This window comes from Rissa tridactyla, chromosome 2 (genome assembly GCF_028500815.1).
Source record: "Rissa tridactyla isolate bRisTri1 chromosome 2, bRisTri1.patW.cur.20221130, whole genome shotgun sequence".
NCBI lineage: Eukaryota > Metazoa > Chordata > Aves > Charadriiformes > Laridae > Rissa > Rissa tridactyla.
In genome coordinates, this window is record NC_071467.1 from 50,278,272 (window position 1) to 50,298,194 (window position 19,923).

General features: G+C 43.2%; 1 protein-coding gene across 3 annotated transcripts in view; it reads right to left on the reverse strand.

The window, feature by feature from the left end:
* Positions 1 to 1,125: 1,125 nt before the first annotated feature.
* Positions 1,126 to 19,923, reverse strand: part of TAF4B (TATA-box binding protein associated factor 4b) — an 81,620-nt gene continuing 62,822 nt past the window's right edge. The window contains exons 14-17 of one of the 3 annotated variants that reach the window (XR_008464990.1): positions 19,342 to 19,461; positions 6,399 to 7,954; positions 2,381 to 2,857; positions 1,126 to 1,517 (exon numbers count right to left, since the gene is read on the reverse strand). Coding sequence is in view for 1 of the 3 variants with exons in the window: in XM_054192342.1 (XP_054048317.1) it covers positions 7,787 to 7,954; positions 19,342 to 19,461 (288 nt within the window). In the remaining 2 variants the exon portion in view is untranslated. Of the gene's footprint in view, positions 1,518 to 2,380; positions 2,858 to 6,105; positions 7,955 to 19,341; positions 19,462 to 19,923 lie in introns of those variants that run through there. The other 2 variants (XR_008464991.1, XM_054192342.1) reach the window with 2 other exon arrangements.

Here is a 19,923-nt window from a genome sequence, read left to right on the forward strand (position 1 = left end):
TCCGCCAAGCAGGCGGCTTTCCCAAGGGCGCCTCCGCCAGCGCAGCCCCACCGCCCTTCCCGGGACCGGGTCCCCAGGCAGGAGCTGCGGGCAAGTCGCTGCCGGCCCCCACCACCCATGACCACGGCCACTCATTGCCCCCGTACCACCCACCCTGCCCAAACCCCACGCTGCTTTGTCTTCTACATGCCAAACTGCCACCCAAGGCAGGTGACACCTATACGGGGTTTTAAAATCCTTTCTCAAGCACAAACCTGCGTTTCTGAGGGGAAAAAAAAATCACCAAAAGAGGCAGCACACTGCCCCTGCTGCCCTGGGCTACGCGCCCCCCCCCCCGCTTTCTCCCCTGGGGAATAACACCCCTGGGGTCAGCTCGGCTTCCCCGCTCCCAGCCATCCTCGGAAAGTCATCTGCAGCTCTGTTCTGCAGAAAGTTTAACCTATTACAGAGAAAAAGCCTTTTTCAGGCAGCCGTCTACCTCAGGAGGTGGAGCAGCCTCACGGAGGTATAGGGAGGTCTGGAAGAGTCAGGCCCCTGCAAAGTTTTCTTAAGTTTTGACTCGATCAAGACTATAGAGAAAAAGAAAAAAGAAAAAAAAAAAAAGAAGAAAAAAAAAGCCTCCTGACTCACTTTCTTCCCAAGACTGCCCTAGCCCAGGGCATCTTCCCTGCCTTGGGAAGTGTTGCAAAATTTGAGCTTGCCCTGGAGGTATCTCTCACTAATTACTGGATATCCTGGTTTTGTGTAAGGACACAGGCAGAACCTTCCCACAGGTTCTTCTTTACGCCATGGGAAAAAAAAAACTCGAAACGCTGATTTCTGTTTCAGCATCCCCAGCAGACTGCTGCGAAGGGCTGATTACCCTCTCGAGGGGATCTCTTTCTGGAGCCATCCTCCTCAGCTCTGGGGCATCGCTCACCAACAGTCTCTAAGAAGCAAGGAATTTCAAAGGCAAAACCCAACCTTACTTTTAATATTTGCCCTCTGTACCTGAAGTTTGGGTCACTTTCAATTTTTTTTTGCCCTGTAATAAAGAAGGCGAAAGCTTTCAAATTAGAAGCAAAGAGTCTGAGAGCTGTGTGAGATGAGGCCTGTTTGAGTTCGCACCGCCCGCCATCTGTGCTGCAAAGGGCTAATGAATCGGCTGGTGAAAGGCAAGGTGCAGAAAATTACAGCCCTGGCCCTGACAAGAGGTAGCACAACTCTGATTACTACATCAGCTCGACGCAAGGCAGATGCTCACGCAGGCTGTAAGCCTCCCTCCATGGTTTATTCACATCCGTAGAGGAAAACCGCTTCAGCTCTGAGACGCTGAATAGCCCATGCTGTGTCTACACACCTTCTGGTATCTAGTGTATCTACACATCTGCTCATTCCAGCCTCTTCTTTCAGCATCAGTCAGGCCACCGACTCCCGTGGACAGCACATGTCCCCCTGTCCTACATCCCACAGTTCTTCAGCTCGGTGGCTGGACCACAGCACTGGGCTGCATCTGGCGATAATGCTTCTTGCCACTCCTTCAAAGAGAGATGAGATGATTACAGAGGGTTTCTCCAAATTTTAGGAAACATGAAGAACAAAAACTGCATTGAACAGGAAGCAACAATTTAAGGATTTCTTCCCCAAATAGAAGTTACCCAGTAAGTCTGCTTCATTAAATACGTAGCCTGCACATACATACCCACCTACTTTGATGGATTTTTTTTTTTTTTTCTAGAAAGGGTCTTTTCTGTTGTTTCTGTAAATGAAAGTCTCTGCCAGAATGCACATAAAGGTATCACCGAAGCTCCTGAAGAGAGGAGCGAGCTCTGATTTTAATCCTCTGAATACTTTCTCCTTTTCCTACCCTCCCTTCCTGAGAAGTCCCGCTGATCAGCTCTTCAAGGGAGTCTTTATTCTCTGCCTAATTTTGCACAAAAGGTATCAAAGGATTTTAACATATTAAAACGTGCAATCTCTTCAAGAATTCATCTCCTTCCTCCCTCTCTCCTTGTTGCTGGAGTTCCACACCTGGGAGCCGTTATAACTCAGCCCTTACAAGAAGTAGGGTATTTCTTTTAAAAAAGTTACTTAGCCATCTTTATACACACAGAGTACATGTATATTCACACATAATACTTGAAAAAAATACTCCCCCTCCTCCCTTCCAGCTTCTAAGGACAGAAATAAGAAACACCTTCAAATAACTGTAAATAATAAACCCCGTCACGCTAGACACTTCAAAGTGGAAGTGCAAATATCTCAATAAGCTTGGGGAACTGCACATAATCATGAATTAGCTCACAAAAACAGATACAGATGATCTTTCAGATAATTTTTCATTTCAAACAGATTTTAAAATAATATTCCCTGTGATCTGTTAAAGAGAGTAACAGCTTACCAATAACTGCAGTTCTTCTGGGAAAGCCTGTGGAACGGGAGCATGCATGCCAGGCTGTTGAGATGAAGATGACTTTTTCGCCTTGGCAGTACCCACGCAGAAGACCCTCACTTTTGCTCCCTCCCAGCAGGGCACAGCCCTGGGGGAGACAAGTCTTTCACTGCCACTACTGATAGGCAGAGCTCTAGAGAAACACGTAGTGGTCACTCCTGGGGCCTCAGCACAGGTCCTGATACCACCGTGTCCAGCTCCTGGGGTGCATCAAAAAGAGTGGCCAGCAGGTCGAGGGAGGTCATCCTCCCCCTCTACTCTGCCTTGGTGAGGCGGCATCTGGAGTACTGTGTCCAGTTCTGGGCTCCCCAGTTCAAGAAGGACAGGGAACTGCTGGAGAGGGTGCAGCAAAGGGCTACCAAGATGATTAGGGGACTGGAACACTTCTCTTATAAAGAAAGGCTGAGGGATTTGGGTCTCTTCAGTCTGGAAAAAAAGACAACGGAGGGGGGATCTTATCAATGCTTATAAATACTTAATGGGTGGGTGTCAGGAGGATGGGGCCAGGCTCTTTTCAGTGGTGCCCAGTGACAGGACAAGAGGTAACGGGCACAAACTTGAGCATGGGAAGTTCCATCTAAACATGAGAAGGAAGTTCTTCTAGGCGAACATGCTTTGGCAGGGCGGTTGGACTAGATGGTCTCCAGAGGTCCTTTCCAACCCCTATCATTCTGTGATTCTGTGAATCACGCAAGACATGGCTCTATACTCTTTCCTACTTCTGAGACAGAAAGTGGCTGAAGAGGGGACACTTGGAAGAGCTGTGGGACTGTGAGATGGCAGTTGGAGAACGGATGACTGTCTCTTACAGCGTCTCCAGTAGGTGTCTCTGCCAGGGAAACATCCCTTGGAAGGTCAGAAGTACCTACTGCTGCAAGGACCTTGTAGAAAACCCTTGATGAACTAGGACTTAATGGTAGAAGTCTTGCCCACCATGAAACACAAACTTCCTGTGAGAACATGGCCCCTGTGCAGAAAGTAGCAACCTCAGGCCTGGCATGGGCTGACCTGCACCACCACCTCCTTCCGCTCCTAAACAGCAATTCAGCTTTCAAGTCCAGGAAGGAGATCCTCCCTTTCCTCCCTCCTTCACAGCAAAAATCGCTTCAAAAGCAGGCTGTCTGGAGGCAATCTGTGAACTGTGAAGCTGGGGATCCTGAGAAGACACTGGGTAGCAAAGTTATCAGCTAACATGCTAGAATAGCTACAGATAGCAGGCAAGGACTGACCAGCTCCTGCCTATAGTAGCAGAGGAAAGAAGAGGCAGTAGGAACAAGGAATGATGTATCTGGAAGGAAAAGACAAGGTTTGTAGCTTCTTCCTTCAAAATGTAATAAAGCCAAAAGGGGTGCTCTCCTAGCTTACAAAAGGCCTGCACCAAGTGAAACACTGGTGTTGTGGCCTGCAGATAGGCAGCCTTCCTACCAGATGAAGGTAGGACAAGCCCCTGACATGTGGTAACAAGCCCAGTACCAAGTGTGACAAAACAGAGGCCCAGTGTGCTACGTTCTTCAATCATGGTACACAATTTTGCACTTGTCAAAGGAGTAAAGCCTTCACTGCAGACTGCAGTTACCTCTAGAGCTGCAGGCTCCAGCCATGGGACTTTGGATAACAACGGCTGGATCCAGCTCTCAGAGGATGTTGTAGACATCACGTGTGCTACGTGCAGAGGGAAGCGTATGCAGCTCTTGGCCTCAGAAACCCAGCAGCCCTCATTTGGAAAGTTGCTGGGAGCAAGCTCATTTCATCAAGTCCAATCACTTGGACTGTCTGCCCCTTCAGGACATCCTTGTTTGCCTTAGTCTTTCCTTCTTCACCCCCGTGATTACAAATGAAGAGGAAAGCAAAGAACAGAGCAAAGAGATGAACCTGGAGAACAGCTGACAGCGCTTTTTGCCGAGCACAGTGCACTCACATGGCAGGACACAGGTGCCTAGAAGAGAGTGGGCCTAGAACAACTTGATGCAAACAGTAGCCTTAAGCTACTCGTGTCAAAGTGTCCAAGAGAGCGCACTGGCTTTGAGGAATCATCTAGCAACATCTCATGGGCCCCCACTACCTTCCTCATTAAACCTTGAACAAAGCTGCGGGGTGTGTTAGTGCACTCCGGCTAGTCTTCCCAGGGGGAGAAGAGAAAAGCTGAAGTCAAAGACAAGTGCAAAGGGCTGGATTCAGTGGTAGGACTTGAAAATGGCAATAAAGGGAAAAAGCAGCAGCTGGAGGAGAAAGAGTACAGGGCCCCTTTTGTCTTCACGTAACGTAGAAAACTTGGCATACTATGCAGCTAAGATAGTAGTAATCAAGAGGCAGCAACAACAGCTTTCGCCCCACAAGTGTATACACTGTTTTCACTAAAGGCAGAATACTCGAGTGGCGGGGATAGTTCCCGGGGCAGCTCAGGGCACCAGAAATAGCCACTAGGCTAGCAGGCCATCTGAACAGCAAGAAGTGCCTGGAGTAAGCTTTAGTCCCCTCACAGCATCAGTGGCATAGATGACTCTGCTGCTAGAGCCATCCCCCCAAGCACAGGGGGAACATGAGCATGCTGAGAACTAAGAGGCAAGGGAGCACGATGGCATGGTTTGTGTTCATCAACTATGACTGGGCTTTTGGTGTTTACCCAAAGAGCAGTCCGCCTTCCCATAAAGCGTAACAACATTGGGGAAAAGGCAAGGAAGTGAACGCATGGTCAACCCCCCCTTAACTCCTCATGTGGCTGAACAAAGCCCAAGTGTCAACTAAGTGCCACTTTAGAGGACACTTGTTTTTATCAGAAGCCAAGTTGAGCTCAAATGAGAGGCAGGCTGAACCCCTGGGAGGGAGAAAAGTATTTTTAGCCCTTGCACCAAGGGCATGTCTGTCCCTGTTTGAAATTAGGCCTAAAGACCTGCTGAAAAACCTTTCTGAAAACATCTGCTGCTCCTTACAGGATAAAATTTTGGGGTTTGGGGTGTGTTTTGGGGATGGGGAAGAGGTGTCACACAAGGAGGAACTACTGGTGAAAGAGACAACTTGCTACGGCAGCAATGAAAGCATGCAATCTGCATCATAGGCAAGTCGTAAAACCACTCGAATCATCTGTCATACTTTATGTATATCTATTTATCAATTAAGTTATTTTCTCCAACATTTGTCATTTGAAGTATCACACCGGTTTCAAGATGACAAAGAGGCAGGCCTACAAGCGGACACTCACCTTTGTTCTCCAACCTGCACTCAATTAATTGTGAGCTGCTTTAAAAATAATTTAGGACAATGCTTCCACTGCACATTGCTTAAGTCGGAGACCATTCCTGTGTTTTCACTTCCCAGAACACATGCAAAGTGCTCACCTCTGCCCAGCTGCTAAAAAACCAAAAACCCAGCCTCTGTGCTGACTGACTGGGGGAAGGCAGGCAAATGGGAGGTTGCTTTTCCTCCCTGGCCATTCCCCCTTCAAGTAATTCTTTTCTCTGTCACCTTAAGCTCCATTTAAAAACCTTAAAATGTAGATGTTTATCATTAATACATCATGTGGGGCGACCGTGCCAATTACTGTGATGGGCAGATAGCTGGGGCTCACTCTCGAGAGACACGCCATTAGTCATAGGGATGACAGCTTCAGACGCTGAATCTCTCACGTTAGGAAACGAAGTTACCGATTTATTATTTTTAATAAAATAATTGCTTTAATGCAGTATTTAAAATAATTTTAAACATCTGATCAATAAGATACAGTACACAAATATGGAAAATGCTGCACTTTACATAAAAAGTAAAGCTAAGCATTTAATTATACAAAACAATTTTGCCTGATGCCATCAATATCTTGCAAACTATAGCTTAGTCAAAGTACTGCTTTTCTTTTATATATATATATGCTATATATACATATATAAATAATTTACAGCATTCATTTACTAGATTTGTTTACTACTGTTCCAACAAAAAAAAACCCAAAAAACATAACCAATGCACAACTTACTGAGTTTGGCAACTATCTGCAGTGGTTCTGACGGTGGAGGGCGTTTGAATCATCACTTCGAGTTTTGAAGTAGCATGCCAAACAACCATAGGAAGCTTGTTCCTTAAAAGAAAAAACTTTCAGCAGGAAGCCATTCAAAAGAGTCAGTGCCTTTCCCACCGGTCCTAGGAACTAGCCATGCTATACAGCACTGCGTCATGGGAGGCAAAAATGTTTGGAGGCTGGGGAGAAGGGTGACCCAGATGGCTTTCCTTCCACCACAAAGCGGTCTTTACCAGCAAGCAGAAAATCTTTGAATCTCTTCTAACAATGTAAATAACCCGGAGTCATCCTCCTCACTGAATGGAAACCAGGCAACTGTCTCAATACTTTCTGTTTGGGAAGTTTCCCTGTTATACCATGTTAAAGTATTAAATCTGTATTCTAAATAAAGCAGTGAATCCTGTGCGTTGCAACCTCTGCTTTTCTCCTTAAGAGAGACTCCAGCTGCAAAGTTTCAATGCAGCTCAAGTTTTCCCTTTTTTGCAGTCAGCACAGGTTGCTTTTGTTCATTTCTTTCTACATCTATGCTCAGGTTCAATGCTATTTTTTATATCTACAGAAAGATAAACTGTTTCTTCTGTTTACCCTTCCTTTTTAGGTTCCTTCACTCCTTGCGAAACTCAAGTTTAGTAACTCCAAATTTTCCCCAAACATCGAAGTATTCCCTAACTACACTGTCTGGATGTACTTCAATCACAAGAACGACCAATTTGGTCACCTTCCCTCAGACACCTTCTCAGAGGAAAGGGGGGAGGGCAGTTGAGGCAAGGTGGGGCAAGAAAGCACCCCTCATTCCTTCTGCTTGCTACTTTGGTCTCCACGAACAAGCATCCAGTAGTAATTCTAAACCCAGAAAATTTAAGGAGATGCTGAGTGAGACAGGCAATACATTAGCATGTTGACTGACTGCTGGTTCATGATTAAATACAGTTGCCATGCTATGCAGTGCCTTTAAAGTGTTATGTTTTCCCTAAATAAGGTTGGATTAGGAGAAGGCACTACACGTAGAACAGATGTTGCAGACTCTGGAGTACTGAAGCAAGTGACACACATAAACTAGGTACACGTATCAAGCCCTCAGAGCCTGCGAGTCAGTGAAATGCAGGCAGGTAGTCAGAGGTGCTTGTGTGTGCAGCTCTGTTTTCACTGGTTTACAGACTGGTTTAAGCCAAACATTATTAAAAACCCTACAGGTGCTAAGTTAGGTATTTAATAAAAATGTTTATCTGTAAACAGAAGTTATCCTTACAACGGATCATTTTCCAGAAATTGGAATTTCAAGACAGTGCAACAATGCTTCAGTGTTTTCTTTGGCAGTAGAGAGCAAGGTGAAATGTAAATTTAAATCACTTCAGAAGAGCACGGTACAAGGTTAGAGAATGCTTCATCTCCCTCTCTTGTTCCATGCAGAATATCAAGTCCCTGAGACAGACACGGGTTATTCTTGGACAGAGCAGCTGTTTCGTAAGGCCAAAACCTGATGATCCAGGAGCAACTCCATTGCGATTCGAACCCTAAATGGAGCGGGGAGAGAGAAAAACAACATTAGAATTCCATGTAAATACAAGGGGGTTTTTTTAACCACATTAGTTGGATTATACTGGCTACTTGCATGAGACTAGCTTGCTGATGTTTGGCTTTACATGTTGAAAACCAGCACTTCAGAATTCCTTGCAGATCAGATACTTTAAAAGACAATGCAAGCACTTGCCAGTTGATGGTTTATTTCAGTCAAAGCAACCAGAAAATTCTATCTTTCTTTAAACCTATATTATTATGGTAAGATATATAACTCTGATTTCACTGAAGTCATACTGCACAGACACTTCCACTGAGAAAGGACAAGCTAACTCAAAAATGATACTACGATGGTTCTTGTGCAGAGCCCCAGGTTGTGCAAGGTTCTTACTCCCACTTGCAAACACCCAAGCTCCAGACGTTCCCACCTCTTCTTGAAGAAAACCATCACTGCAAATTGGTTCTGGCCTTGAAACACGTCTGGGAGAACTCCTGCCCTGGCCCTCACCTGTGAATTGTCCTTTAAGGGAGCAACAAACACACAGAGTCGAATCATCCACATGTTCGGAACACTATCCGAGCCTATTCATCGCAGTCGGCTGCCTCACTTGGTTATGAAAGCACAGTTGGTAGAAGATGATGATGTTTAGTAGTTATACATTCAGGCTACTGGAATGAGCAACCCCCACGCATTCCAAAATGCCCCAAGATTTATTATTAGGGGCGGAGAGGAGGAAGATTACCAGGAGCTGCACAATAGACTGGCTACTTATCTTGGAGCCAATCTATGCTACACAGCCAGTCTCTTATCACTACTGGAGGGTTCTCGGTAATGAATGCAATTTGTACAAATACGAGTGCTCAGTCTCTGTAACTTCAGCAAGGCAATGCCTGCCAGCATCAACACCAATTGGAGACGGTGTTGCTCGGATGCCGTGTTAACTATATCAATTCTTACCCTAACACTCTCTGCAAGACTTCAGCAAAATGACTTTGCCCACTTTGCTTAGAGAAATCTGGTTAAAAGCCCCATATGTTAGAAACAAATACCAGTGCTGGACTATCTATAGCAGTGAATGCTACTGTTGTTAGGGGGAAAGCATTGAAATTTATTAAAAAAATAAAGAGATTCACCAGAGAGCACGCACTAACCACAGAAAACCCAGGGCATGTTGCAGAAATGGAAGCTGTATTTCTTACTAGCAGCATGCAGGGTATTCAGCACCATTTCATTTGCTTTACAGTCGATACTATTAAACACTATGAAATGCCATCACTTGAAATTTTCAGTTTGTTAAATGGCTTGGAACAAATGCGTGCGTGGGGAAGACTGCTGGCCACATCACACAGAGAGGGCACTGCCGTCCTGGTAAGACACAAAAGGGTCACAGTTCAAGTTTGTCATATGACAACCCTGAAGGATCCAGGGAAAAGATAGCGCTGCAATGCAGCTGCCAGCACGGGTTGAAAAGGAGGTCAATCCAACAGGATGCAGCAGAAGGCCTGAGGCAATGTTATAAATGAAACAAACCCCAAGGGTTTTCAGTAACCCAGCAGCAATGTCCTTTATAATTCAAAGAACTTTCTGGAGGTGAAAGTATTTTCTCTCTAAATAGTCATTAGACTAGAAGTCTTACCTTTAAAAAGAGACCAAACAAAGAGACCTCAATCCTGCTCGCTCCCTTACAAAAAGGAGGCAGACAGCACAAACCCCCGAGCCTGCTTTGGAAGCTGTTGGAGCTGCAAGATGCTACAATAGGGCAGAAGTGCCAAGCTGCCCATGTTTGAGACAGAGTTTTTTTTATTCTTAAATTCTTACCCATCATGCCCAGTGCAGAGACATAAAGTGATGTTATGCTGTAATATCACTCCCAAAGCCAAAGCTTTTCCCCGACTCCTGTTTGCAGCCAGTTCATACTTCTCAGTTTCACGGAGCATCACACCGGCTTATCAGAGCTACTGAGTACAGCATTTCAGGGGCCAGGAGCTCTTTCACTAGGTACTGAACATATCTCAACCAACAGCTGCTACCACATCCAAGTTAAAAGAAAAGGTCCTTCTCTCAAAGTGCATGATGGTTTAAAATTAAAGAAGCCAACAGACAGCCTAGGTCATTGCAGTCCAGACTGGGACTGCGTTGGGGAACTTACTCTGAAATAAGTTTATACGGGGATGAGCACTAACTCCTTTTGGATATTGTCTCCTGGTCTTTCACAGGTTTGTTTTGGACTTTGGACCAAGCAGTGGAGGGTGATGTACTGCCTGTCTTTTTGTAATAAAAGATTTAGAGAACCAAAAGTGAAAACACTTGAAATTAAGATGCCATCTGCACATCAAAATGAACCATCACGGGTGCCTCTGTTAATGTCCGAGACCTTATTTAAGAAGTGCCCAAGACTTCAGCTCTCCAGCTGCCACAAGGGACACTTTAGGGGAGGTTCCTCTGCTGCTCAGCTCTCAGAGCCTCCTCTTGAGAAAGTTCCTCTTGGGCAGCAGGTCAATCTTGTCCGGCCCCAGGCAAACAGTCAGCAGTCCTCTCCTTTACAGCTCACATATCCCTTCCTGCACAGAAGCTCCCCCCACGCTGCGTCTGAGACCTTAATAACCCTGGTGAGAACAACACCAGCCTACTCCTTGCTCCCAGACGTCTCTATTACATTCCTCCCAGTTGGGCATCGACTGCCTTTGTCTTGCTGTTTTGGGGGATTCTTCACTGCAAAAGTCTTCAGCCTACCCTAAGACAGCTTTGTGAGCCTCTTCTGAGGGAAAGTGAAAAATGCTGCTTTTCAAACAGGCCACAGACAACTACAAAGATAAGTGAATATAGAATGCATCCCTGTAGAACTAATTCTAGCAAAGGGTACTGCAACCAGCCTGCGCTCTCCTTCTGAAACATCTCATTATTAGTGCCTTTACTAGCAACTTCTTTTCTTCTTTTTTTCATTTTCTCTTTTTTTTTTTTTTTTTTTTAAATTTATGTTATTTTAAATTGGTAATGAACACTCCTCCACAGGGAAAATGTCAGCCCTATCCTGAAGTTCCTACCTTTCACTGGACGCCCAGTACCACGTTTTCCTTCCAAAAGGAGAAACCATGTGGAGACATGCAGCCCAGGAGGGGTAACTACCAGCATAAATTCTAGCAGTCAATCCAGGTATCAACAGCTGACAGACCCTGTTCATAAGCCAGGTAAGGTACTGCAGCAACATGGCTCTGCACCACTGGAAACCACCCTTCACAGTACCGAGACCACCAGCTGGCTTAAAACCAGCCCCAGGAGGTCACAACAGCTGCAGTCCTGCTTCTGGCCTATCCTCAGAGTCAAGTCAAATCAGCAACTTTGCCAAAGCCACACGCTGTCACCCTTTCTTGATCCTCAGAGCCTTTTACGTACACCTGGCAGAGATCAGTTACTCTCGTTGATCTTGGCAGCAGAAGACATTATGGAGCTCCTGCTGTAGTCCCACGCCTGTCATGCAGCTAGTTTTGTTGACAGGTTGCTCCCGAAACCTGTTTTAAGATCTCTAGAGCTCTCTCCAGTGGCTGGACCGAGAACTAAATACCAACTCTCTCTGAAAAAGCGACAGTCCAGTTGATACAGAGGCACAGCTCACAACAAGCTCTTCCTTTACCAGAGCTACCATCATCACCTTATTTTTAGTCTTCAAGGTATCTGGAGCATGTGACCTACAAGTCTGGATCGCAGGTTCTGACAAGGGTATCAAAGTTGCTCAGAGCTAGTCTACAAGCCCCGATACAAAGCTCAAAGGGGTCAGACGACACCTTCCTTCCCACCAAGTCCAGGTGAGGGTCAGTGAGCTGTTCCTGGCAGGGTACGCTCTCCCTTCTCAAATTCAATGGCTTCACACAAATTGCATTCAAAATTTTAAACTCTTAAGAGGGGGACACTTTAAGGGAGCAACCCATTCAGTCAAGTGTTAAAAAGTCAAGCCAAGAGTTCTCATTTTAATTTTTGGTGTGGCACAAATACACCCCAGTCTCACAGCCAAGATCCCAAGAGAGCGAACTGTCATGGCAGTTCTGCTGCACATTATAAAAATACCACCAGCAGAAGGAAGCAAAGTCATGAGACAGTTTTCAATGACATCTCCAAATACTGAACAATTACTGCTGCGTGCAGCAGAGACCTTCTTGGAAAGTGGTAAAAGCATCTCATGAATCAGAGCAAAAGCATCTGGGCAGCCCAGCAAAAGCAATCCAGCAACCCCCAGCTCTGTCACCTGTGGTCACACTGGTATCTGTGATACCTAGTGTACCCTGTACATTAGTTTCCCAGCTGTAAGATACAGAACACATTCCTGTCTTACAGGAGGAAAAAAGGGTTAAAAAGCCATTAATGAACTGTGGAGTGCTCAAACACTCTCCTGGGTCTCTCCCAGGAGCGAGGTGGAAGGAAGAGACCCTGCTAGAATTGTGGAAGTTTTGCTTGTACAAATAAGTGCATAATTTAGTCCAGAGAAAACAAAGTGAAAAAAGTTGATATTACGTTGGTGACAATTCTAACAAGCCTCACTCAGTCTACTCGAAGTACTTCCACATTCACAATACTAAAAATACTACGTTACTCAATATTTATATAAATATGATATTTTTAAAAAATAAGGTTGGTGGTGTTGGGTAGTGGTTGTTTTTTTGGTTCGTTGGTTTTTTAAACATTGTAGACCATTAGGTTAGATCAAGCCAATGTCTGAAAGGCTCTATTTCCAGGCTGCTTCTTGTGCAGCTGAAAACAAACGTGTATATTTATGATGTTATCCGCTGTAGTCTACAAAAAAGCGTCACGAAGCTGTTCTCTGTTATATGGATCTGGCACTATTCAACTACGCATTTTTCCTCAGATTTCATTGCAACATTCCTACAAGTCCTTTCAAATGTAGGCAACAACATGTTTTACATATTGAAACAAATTACTGCGAATGTAATGTCAGTTTATTCACTATTATGCCCAAGATTCATGTACGCATGTCACTTCGTATGGCTACATCAGATGCTTAATCTGTACCTGGAGGTAATGAATACTATACAAATATGTCATGTTAGTTAATAGACAATTATTAAGCTGAAATTTTCTGGCTCTTTGCCACATCATTTTAAGCAATGTATTGTCAACTAAATTATAAATCTCTTGACCCTTCACATGTCATCAACATTTGCGCATTACCAATATGTTCAGCCTAAAGCTACAATGCAATTAGTCATTTAAATTGCAGATATCTTTCACACATAGGAAGAATTAAGTTCATCTCTAACACAGAGAAGGCACGATATGGGCCAATGAACTGTATTTCTGAAGAGCGTGAATGGCAGTCGAGAATATTTTTGCCTATTTACATGGGAAAAAATTCACATCAAGTGTATGGCCTAGACTGACAGCAGCCAGGAAATTTAGCGCTGAAATTGAAACTCTCCAGCTGACAGGGCTGTGCTTAGGTCGTGCAGCAGATAAGTAAGATGTTGAAGCCACATTTTATAATTCTAGTAACACTTTTAGCTCCCCTCTTCCCCAAAGGTATGACCACGCTGTAGGCTCTTCGACTGGCCTGACAGCCTGAATAAGAACCAGAGACTCGAATCAAGAGTGTGCATATGTTAAGCGTATGCAAAATAGAAGAAAGAAAAACCCTCCTGTATCACTTCAGACCTAAATCTCAAAATGGGGTGGAGGAAGGGGTGATAGAGACAGAGACACAAAGAGAAAGAGAGGGAAACCCCCCAAGTGCAGAAATAGATTTTGTAGCCTGACTCTGAACGCCTACTTACATGCAAGTAGTATAGGTCCATTTTAAAGTGATTGCTCTTAAATTCATTTTCTGCAGCTTTTAAGAAAATATTTTAGCAGACTATCATGTACCAATGCCAAGCACCAGCCAGCAGCCTCTCTGTGCCCCATGGATATACAGGAAGCAGCAAACCTATCATCCATTCGCTACAGAGCCAACTTCAGCATTTAATTCACATTTAGACACAGTCACATCTTTAATACCAATACTGAAGTTGATGAATTATGCTAGTGTGTCCTCTCATCAGAAGAGCTCATGGCCAGAAAGGCGGCAGTAACTTCTACAGCTACCACTTATAAGAGCATAAAGCCAGATACCCCTTAGCTACCACACATTCCTCCCACAAACGCCAAAAAGAGTGATTTGATTGTCACACAGTGGAAAAACCAAAACATCTCTCTTCCCCAAACATTTGGAATAGTTGTCATTTTCTTTCATTCTGCAGAAAAGGACTTGATGCTTAAAAGCTTGGTTCTTCCCAGGTCAGCCTAAAGAGCATTTCCAAAGCTTAAACATGCACCACATACATACAGAATATGTCTGATCAACTTGCATACCGGCATCCTAAGCTGTAAAGCAAGAAGGATAAGTTTAAGTTCTGCTAACAATGATCAGATGTGGCAGAGACCTTGGCCCAAAAGAGAAGACAACACGCTTGCTTTTTCCACCCACAGTCAATACTAAAAATGGAACAATGACCAGTGTGGTAAACAAGACATTTCTCCTTGCCAAATGTCTTCCCAGAAGGACAATACAAGCTTATTTGTGGATTGCTGTATCAGAAGATGTGCATCACCTCTGAAGTATTGCGTTATTTTATGCATGTTGGAGTTTGACAGAAAGTACTTGAATGCCTCTGCACTGACCCCAAGATACCAGCTGCATCATTTACTTCTGTAGCAGCTACTTGCAGTAGCCTAAGTTTCCGCAGCAGAGCTAGACTATGGGTGGCAAGGCAAGACTCGCATGTACTAACAGAGCAGCCAGTCTTGGTGGGGGACAGAACAGCCACAAGCAGTATCTGGAAGGAGGAAATTTCCTTTGCCATCAGCTCAGGCAAACAGAAAAAAAAGACAGAAGATTTAACCCCGAGTAAGTCAATGTGACCAACCCGGAAGAAGGCAAGTGAAGGACACACCACCAACAGCACTTTGGGGCAAGACAGACTGCAGCATTTTTTCAATTAGTTAACGTGTTATCATTGAGCCAGAAAATGGATCAGAAGAAAGCAGTCTTCCCCAAAAAATTACACAGAAGTGCAGGCATCCAAGTAAGTTTTCCTCTATAAAGCAGAAGAATGGTCCAACCACAGTCTTCAGAAGCTGACCATAAGAGTAACTGCTAACTCCACTTTCAAAAACGTATCTAGACTTTTTCTCCTCCCTTCTGATGTGTGATACGGCACAAATATACTGCTCTCAGTTCAAGACCAAAGATGAGCTGAGACCCGGGACAACTTTGGATAGAAGGAAAGAAAGTTTACGGACTCATAACTGCAGCCTGTTTCCTCACAGGAAAAAAAAAAAAAAGCTTTAAATATCTGCAAGGGTTTTCAAACTTCTAAGACTCCAGTTACAGTGAGAATGAGAGAAAATTGTTTCCAAAATAGCTTTGTCATCAGAGAAGCAGTAAAACTTAATCCAAAATAATCCTTGACTATTTCTCAGCATTGAAAACATTATGGGGCATGTTACCAACCAATAAAAACTATGAAACAGAACACAGAATCGGGAAAGTAAGTCTGTGGCCTCAAGTTTATTTTTTTCTGATTTGTTTTAGAAGCGTTCTCAAGATGAGTTATTTTTCAATTCTTCCCACCCTTTAATTCATTACTGTTCACCACACGCCCCCCCAAAAAGGAAAAGAGGTGGGTAACAAATACACAAATCCGAAAACACATATGAATGAAATCCAAAGGACTCTCCCCCTCATTGTATCCAGAAGTGTCCGGAGGGACTAGAATGAGAGAGATGAAGATATTACCACCTCTGGAATACAAGTAGCACCAATTAACACATTTTCACAATAGAGGGGTTTTCTTACAAGGGCTTTCTCAAATTACTCTTTCTGAACAATACCATTCAAATGTTAAGTCCTAGTGAAGAGAACATGCAAAACTACCCAAACCAGTGTTTCCAACCAGAAGGGGGAAAAGAATTCCCATTATACTGATGCCTTTTTTTCTCCCCCCTCCCCCTTTTTTTTAAATTAGCTTACAGCATTAGCCTTATTTTTTCATTCCATGATCTTCATGGATTTGCACCTACTGCTATTTCAAGTTTAGTGATACATAAGCAATAATCATGGCAAGATATTGTTTACCCGTTTTATATTGCTTTTAGGTCCAATCAGTTGACAGATACTCCTCTGGGCAAGAACCTTTTTCTTTATTTGCTACCTGCCATGCTATAAAATGATGTGGCTGATGGTAAGCAGGCTTCCAGCTGTAAAGAACGTGCTCACGTCACCACATGTTCTAGTTTCCAGATTAAAATAATCCTTAATAGGTGCCCTTAAAAGACCAAGTAAAGAAAGCAGAATTTCAGAGAACAAGACAGGATTAACGTGCAGGAATCAGGCAAACAACTATCCCAGGGAAAAGACTTTCCAGAAGACGTGGCAAAACCAAGTGGCAGAGTATGGAGGAAGCAGATACCTAGGGCTGAAGAACCATCCCAATTAAATACATATACTCATTTGTGAAGAAAGGAAACATGGTATGCTACGAAAATGCTGTTCTTAGCCCTTCACACCTACTGTTACTGCAACAGAAGGTAGCAGATACATACCAACCCACTCAGCTGAGTTGCACTCTTCCAGTACCCATTACATTTTGGTACTGAATAAAGAAAGGCAAATATGTAACAAATTTGCTTACGGAGTTTCACTTTTTTAATACATACTGTAACTGATTATTTCTTCCCTGTCTCCCCAAATACCTTAGGGCTTCATTTTACATCAATAATGGCTTGAAACAATTCCTTTCCTTTAATTATTGTGGCAGGTAAAGATAAAAAGAAGCTGAACGGAGTCAACTTTGCTCTTACAGGGACATAAGAGACACAAACATTGCACAAAGAACATTATCCAAGGAAAGTTGAAGTCTCAGTTAAAAAACCGAACACAGTTAGCATCAGTGATTTCATTCGATACCGTCAAAGTATCATTCATATTCAGGGACAACTCATTCCACCATACCCATCTACCAAGATATTAGGCTTTAAAAAAGAAAAAAATGGTCGCAGGAGTATTATGCACAGATTTACTCCTTGCCATTGCATAGTCAGGAAGTTCTGACATTTAAGATTACTTGAGAGCAAAGCTGTCTGTGTTTGCAATTTGAAATGAGAAAGTACATCCTGCCTGTTTAAATTATTCTCAGACAGGTTGCCCCAAAAGATGATTTTAAAGATGCCCGAATGTGTATCAGCCTAAGGCCATATTGTACTTGCTTTCAGTTTCAAAGACCTCCTTTCATCTCTGAAGAATGGAATGTTGTTTACTGCTCAGGATGTTTTGCCATGTTATCATGAATGTATTACAAATGTTCTGCTTCTTGAACTACAGAGTGTTTGTCAAAACCATTCTTTATTCTACATGAGAAGTCTTAAGCCTTTTATAAATCCTGCTCAGATATATTGGGACACTTAAACGTCTAAGTCTAAACATCCTTCTCAAGTATGCTACCTTGCGTAATTTCACAAAAAACAAAAAAAGTCCATCGAGAATCGCTTTCTGGTAGCATGAAGCTTAAGTATTAGGCACTGGAATGCAAGATCGCATGCAAGAAACAAAAGCAGTTTCACTGGCAGAATTACTTTCACCTACTGCCCTTGCAATTCAGTCTAGTTGCAATTCTCAATCTATATGAGAAGCACCTTAAAATACAGCAGGTAAATTTCTTGCAATGATATGCCGTCAAGGCTTATCGTTACTTTTAGGCACGTTACGTCCATGTTCTTTTAAACTGACAATTAAATAATGGATCACCACCTTTGAATAGCAACATCGTTATCTGTCTCACTTTGGCACAACCTCATGAAGTGCTTAATAAAGCAGACACACCGCAGACGATGAGAAATAACTGAAAAGTACCTAACAGGCAGACTTGTTAAATATTCAGAAACAAATCCGGCAATAATTACAGAAAACCACTACGAAGAACAGGAATAGTTACTCGATAGAAGCTTGGGGGGAAGATGAGAAAAGGATGAGGAAAACTGTTCTTGTGCTAAATTCATTTTTTCAAGTTTTTCCAGTGGTATTGTAAAAAAAAAAATAACTACACCTTCAGCCTCATGTGAAAGTGTATTAAAAAACTTCAAAGAACTGAAGAATAGCTGCTCAAAAGCTGGGAATGCTGCTTTCTGCAGCTTCTTTAGATACAGATTCCCTCACTTCGTTTGTGGTAAACAGGGAGCTTAAACGCTAATTGTGTCTCCATGTCAGGAGACAAAAAAAAAAAAAAAAAAAAAAGAATTAAAAAAAATATCAGAGAAACAAGTCTACCTCACCTCCGTAGAGAGGTCTCTTGTCACATTCCAGGCTGAGAGAAAACCTACAGGACAGATGCCACCACTGTTTCAGTTACACTGCAAATAATTGAGCTTTATACAAGGTCCTTCCAGACTCCGGCATACAAAAACACCAGAGTATTTTCAGTCCTAGCATCTATTTAAGCTTCCTAGGCCATAAGCATGAAAAAGACTTAAGGTTTATCAGAAAGGACAACTTTACCACCACTTCTTCCACACAAGAGTTACTTTTTAGGTGACTGTTCACTGTTCTCGGGTCACAAGCCAACCACCTGTTGAGCAACGTTGATGCGTCGTACGAAAGAAGGGCAAAACTGGCAACAACACTTGAATGACAGCCCACAACACATTTCTCCCATCTCCAGACAAGATGAACCCTAACAGAAGTAGGCCGTCAGTCTCCTTGGAAAGAACTTCTGCAGCCCCATAAGCTTCCCAGGTCCCAGAAATAGTTAATCTCCAACACAATTAAGAGATTTCTTCTGACCACAATTTGTTAAAAGCACTTTCAAGGCACTTTTAAAATGCAGCATGAGCCAGAAAAGGTGACCTGGCTCATTGCAGGAACCGAATGGTCTAGCTTTATTTATTTATTGCTTTTTCAGGAGGATCTAGCCAAGGCAAACTCACAGTATATTTGAAAGAGAGTTACGCATTGTGCATGGAAAAAAGTCCACAGCCAAATGTCAAAGTAAAAGCCACTTCAAAACCCACCCAAACCAACTTCAGCTGAGGGGCCATGACAACCAGCTGCTGTGGAAGACCACCATGTTACCCTCCACTGCAGACACAAGTTTCTCCGAGTTATCATTTCATTCAAGTCCTTTACACACAATGCTCTTATCCACAGTTCTTCTTATACCACACAATTAAACATCCCCATCAAATTTACCAGAAACAATCCTTTCAAGCGTCAAACACACAGACTAGTTTTCTTACAGTATGTAACCAGCCATTTTGTGTAAGAGAATTTTCACTTCTTCCAACAGGGAAAGATAAAAATAATTCAGTACGAAAAATACAACAACATGCAAGTCATCTCCGTACCTCCAGCCCAGGTTCAATGCTTGATGAATCCAGTGGTCTTTTCTTCCTTGGTCCAATGGCTGCCAAAGCTGTGAGGTTGGCTTCCCTCTGTTGCATTTGCGCTAACTCCAACTGTTGCATCTAATTTAAAAAGAAAACATTTATATTAATTATGATATACAGTATGCTAAAGGTCTGGGTTCTCTTTATGGCAACTTCAGACAGCTCTGTGGTCCCCAGTGAAACAACGTATTCCACAGCATCTTTTCCTGTCTGTCTGGACACTTTTGACAGATTCCAATACTCATTTGTGCTTAGAGCCTTGAAAGGCTAACGGACCTATAAATAGCCCTGTGTAAGTAACACTTTTTATGGAGACCACATTGCAATATCAACTCAGCTTTAGCAGGAGCCTTGCTGCTGGTTCCTCAGCTCATAAGCTTTGGCATTTCTGATTAACAGAAAATATTGATCAGAACTGGTTTATGAAGCCAGATAAGTATTTAAAAATTGAAGTTAGCAAGTTCTGCAAAGTGGGGACATTCTTAATTCAAAATCTCAATCACAAGCAAGACACTCAATTTCTTCATGCTGTATTTACCT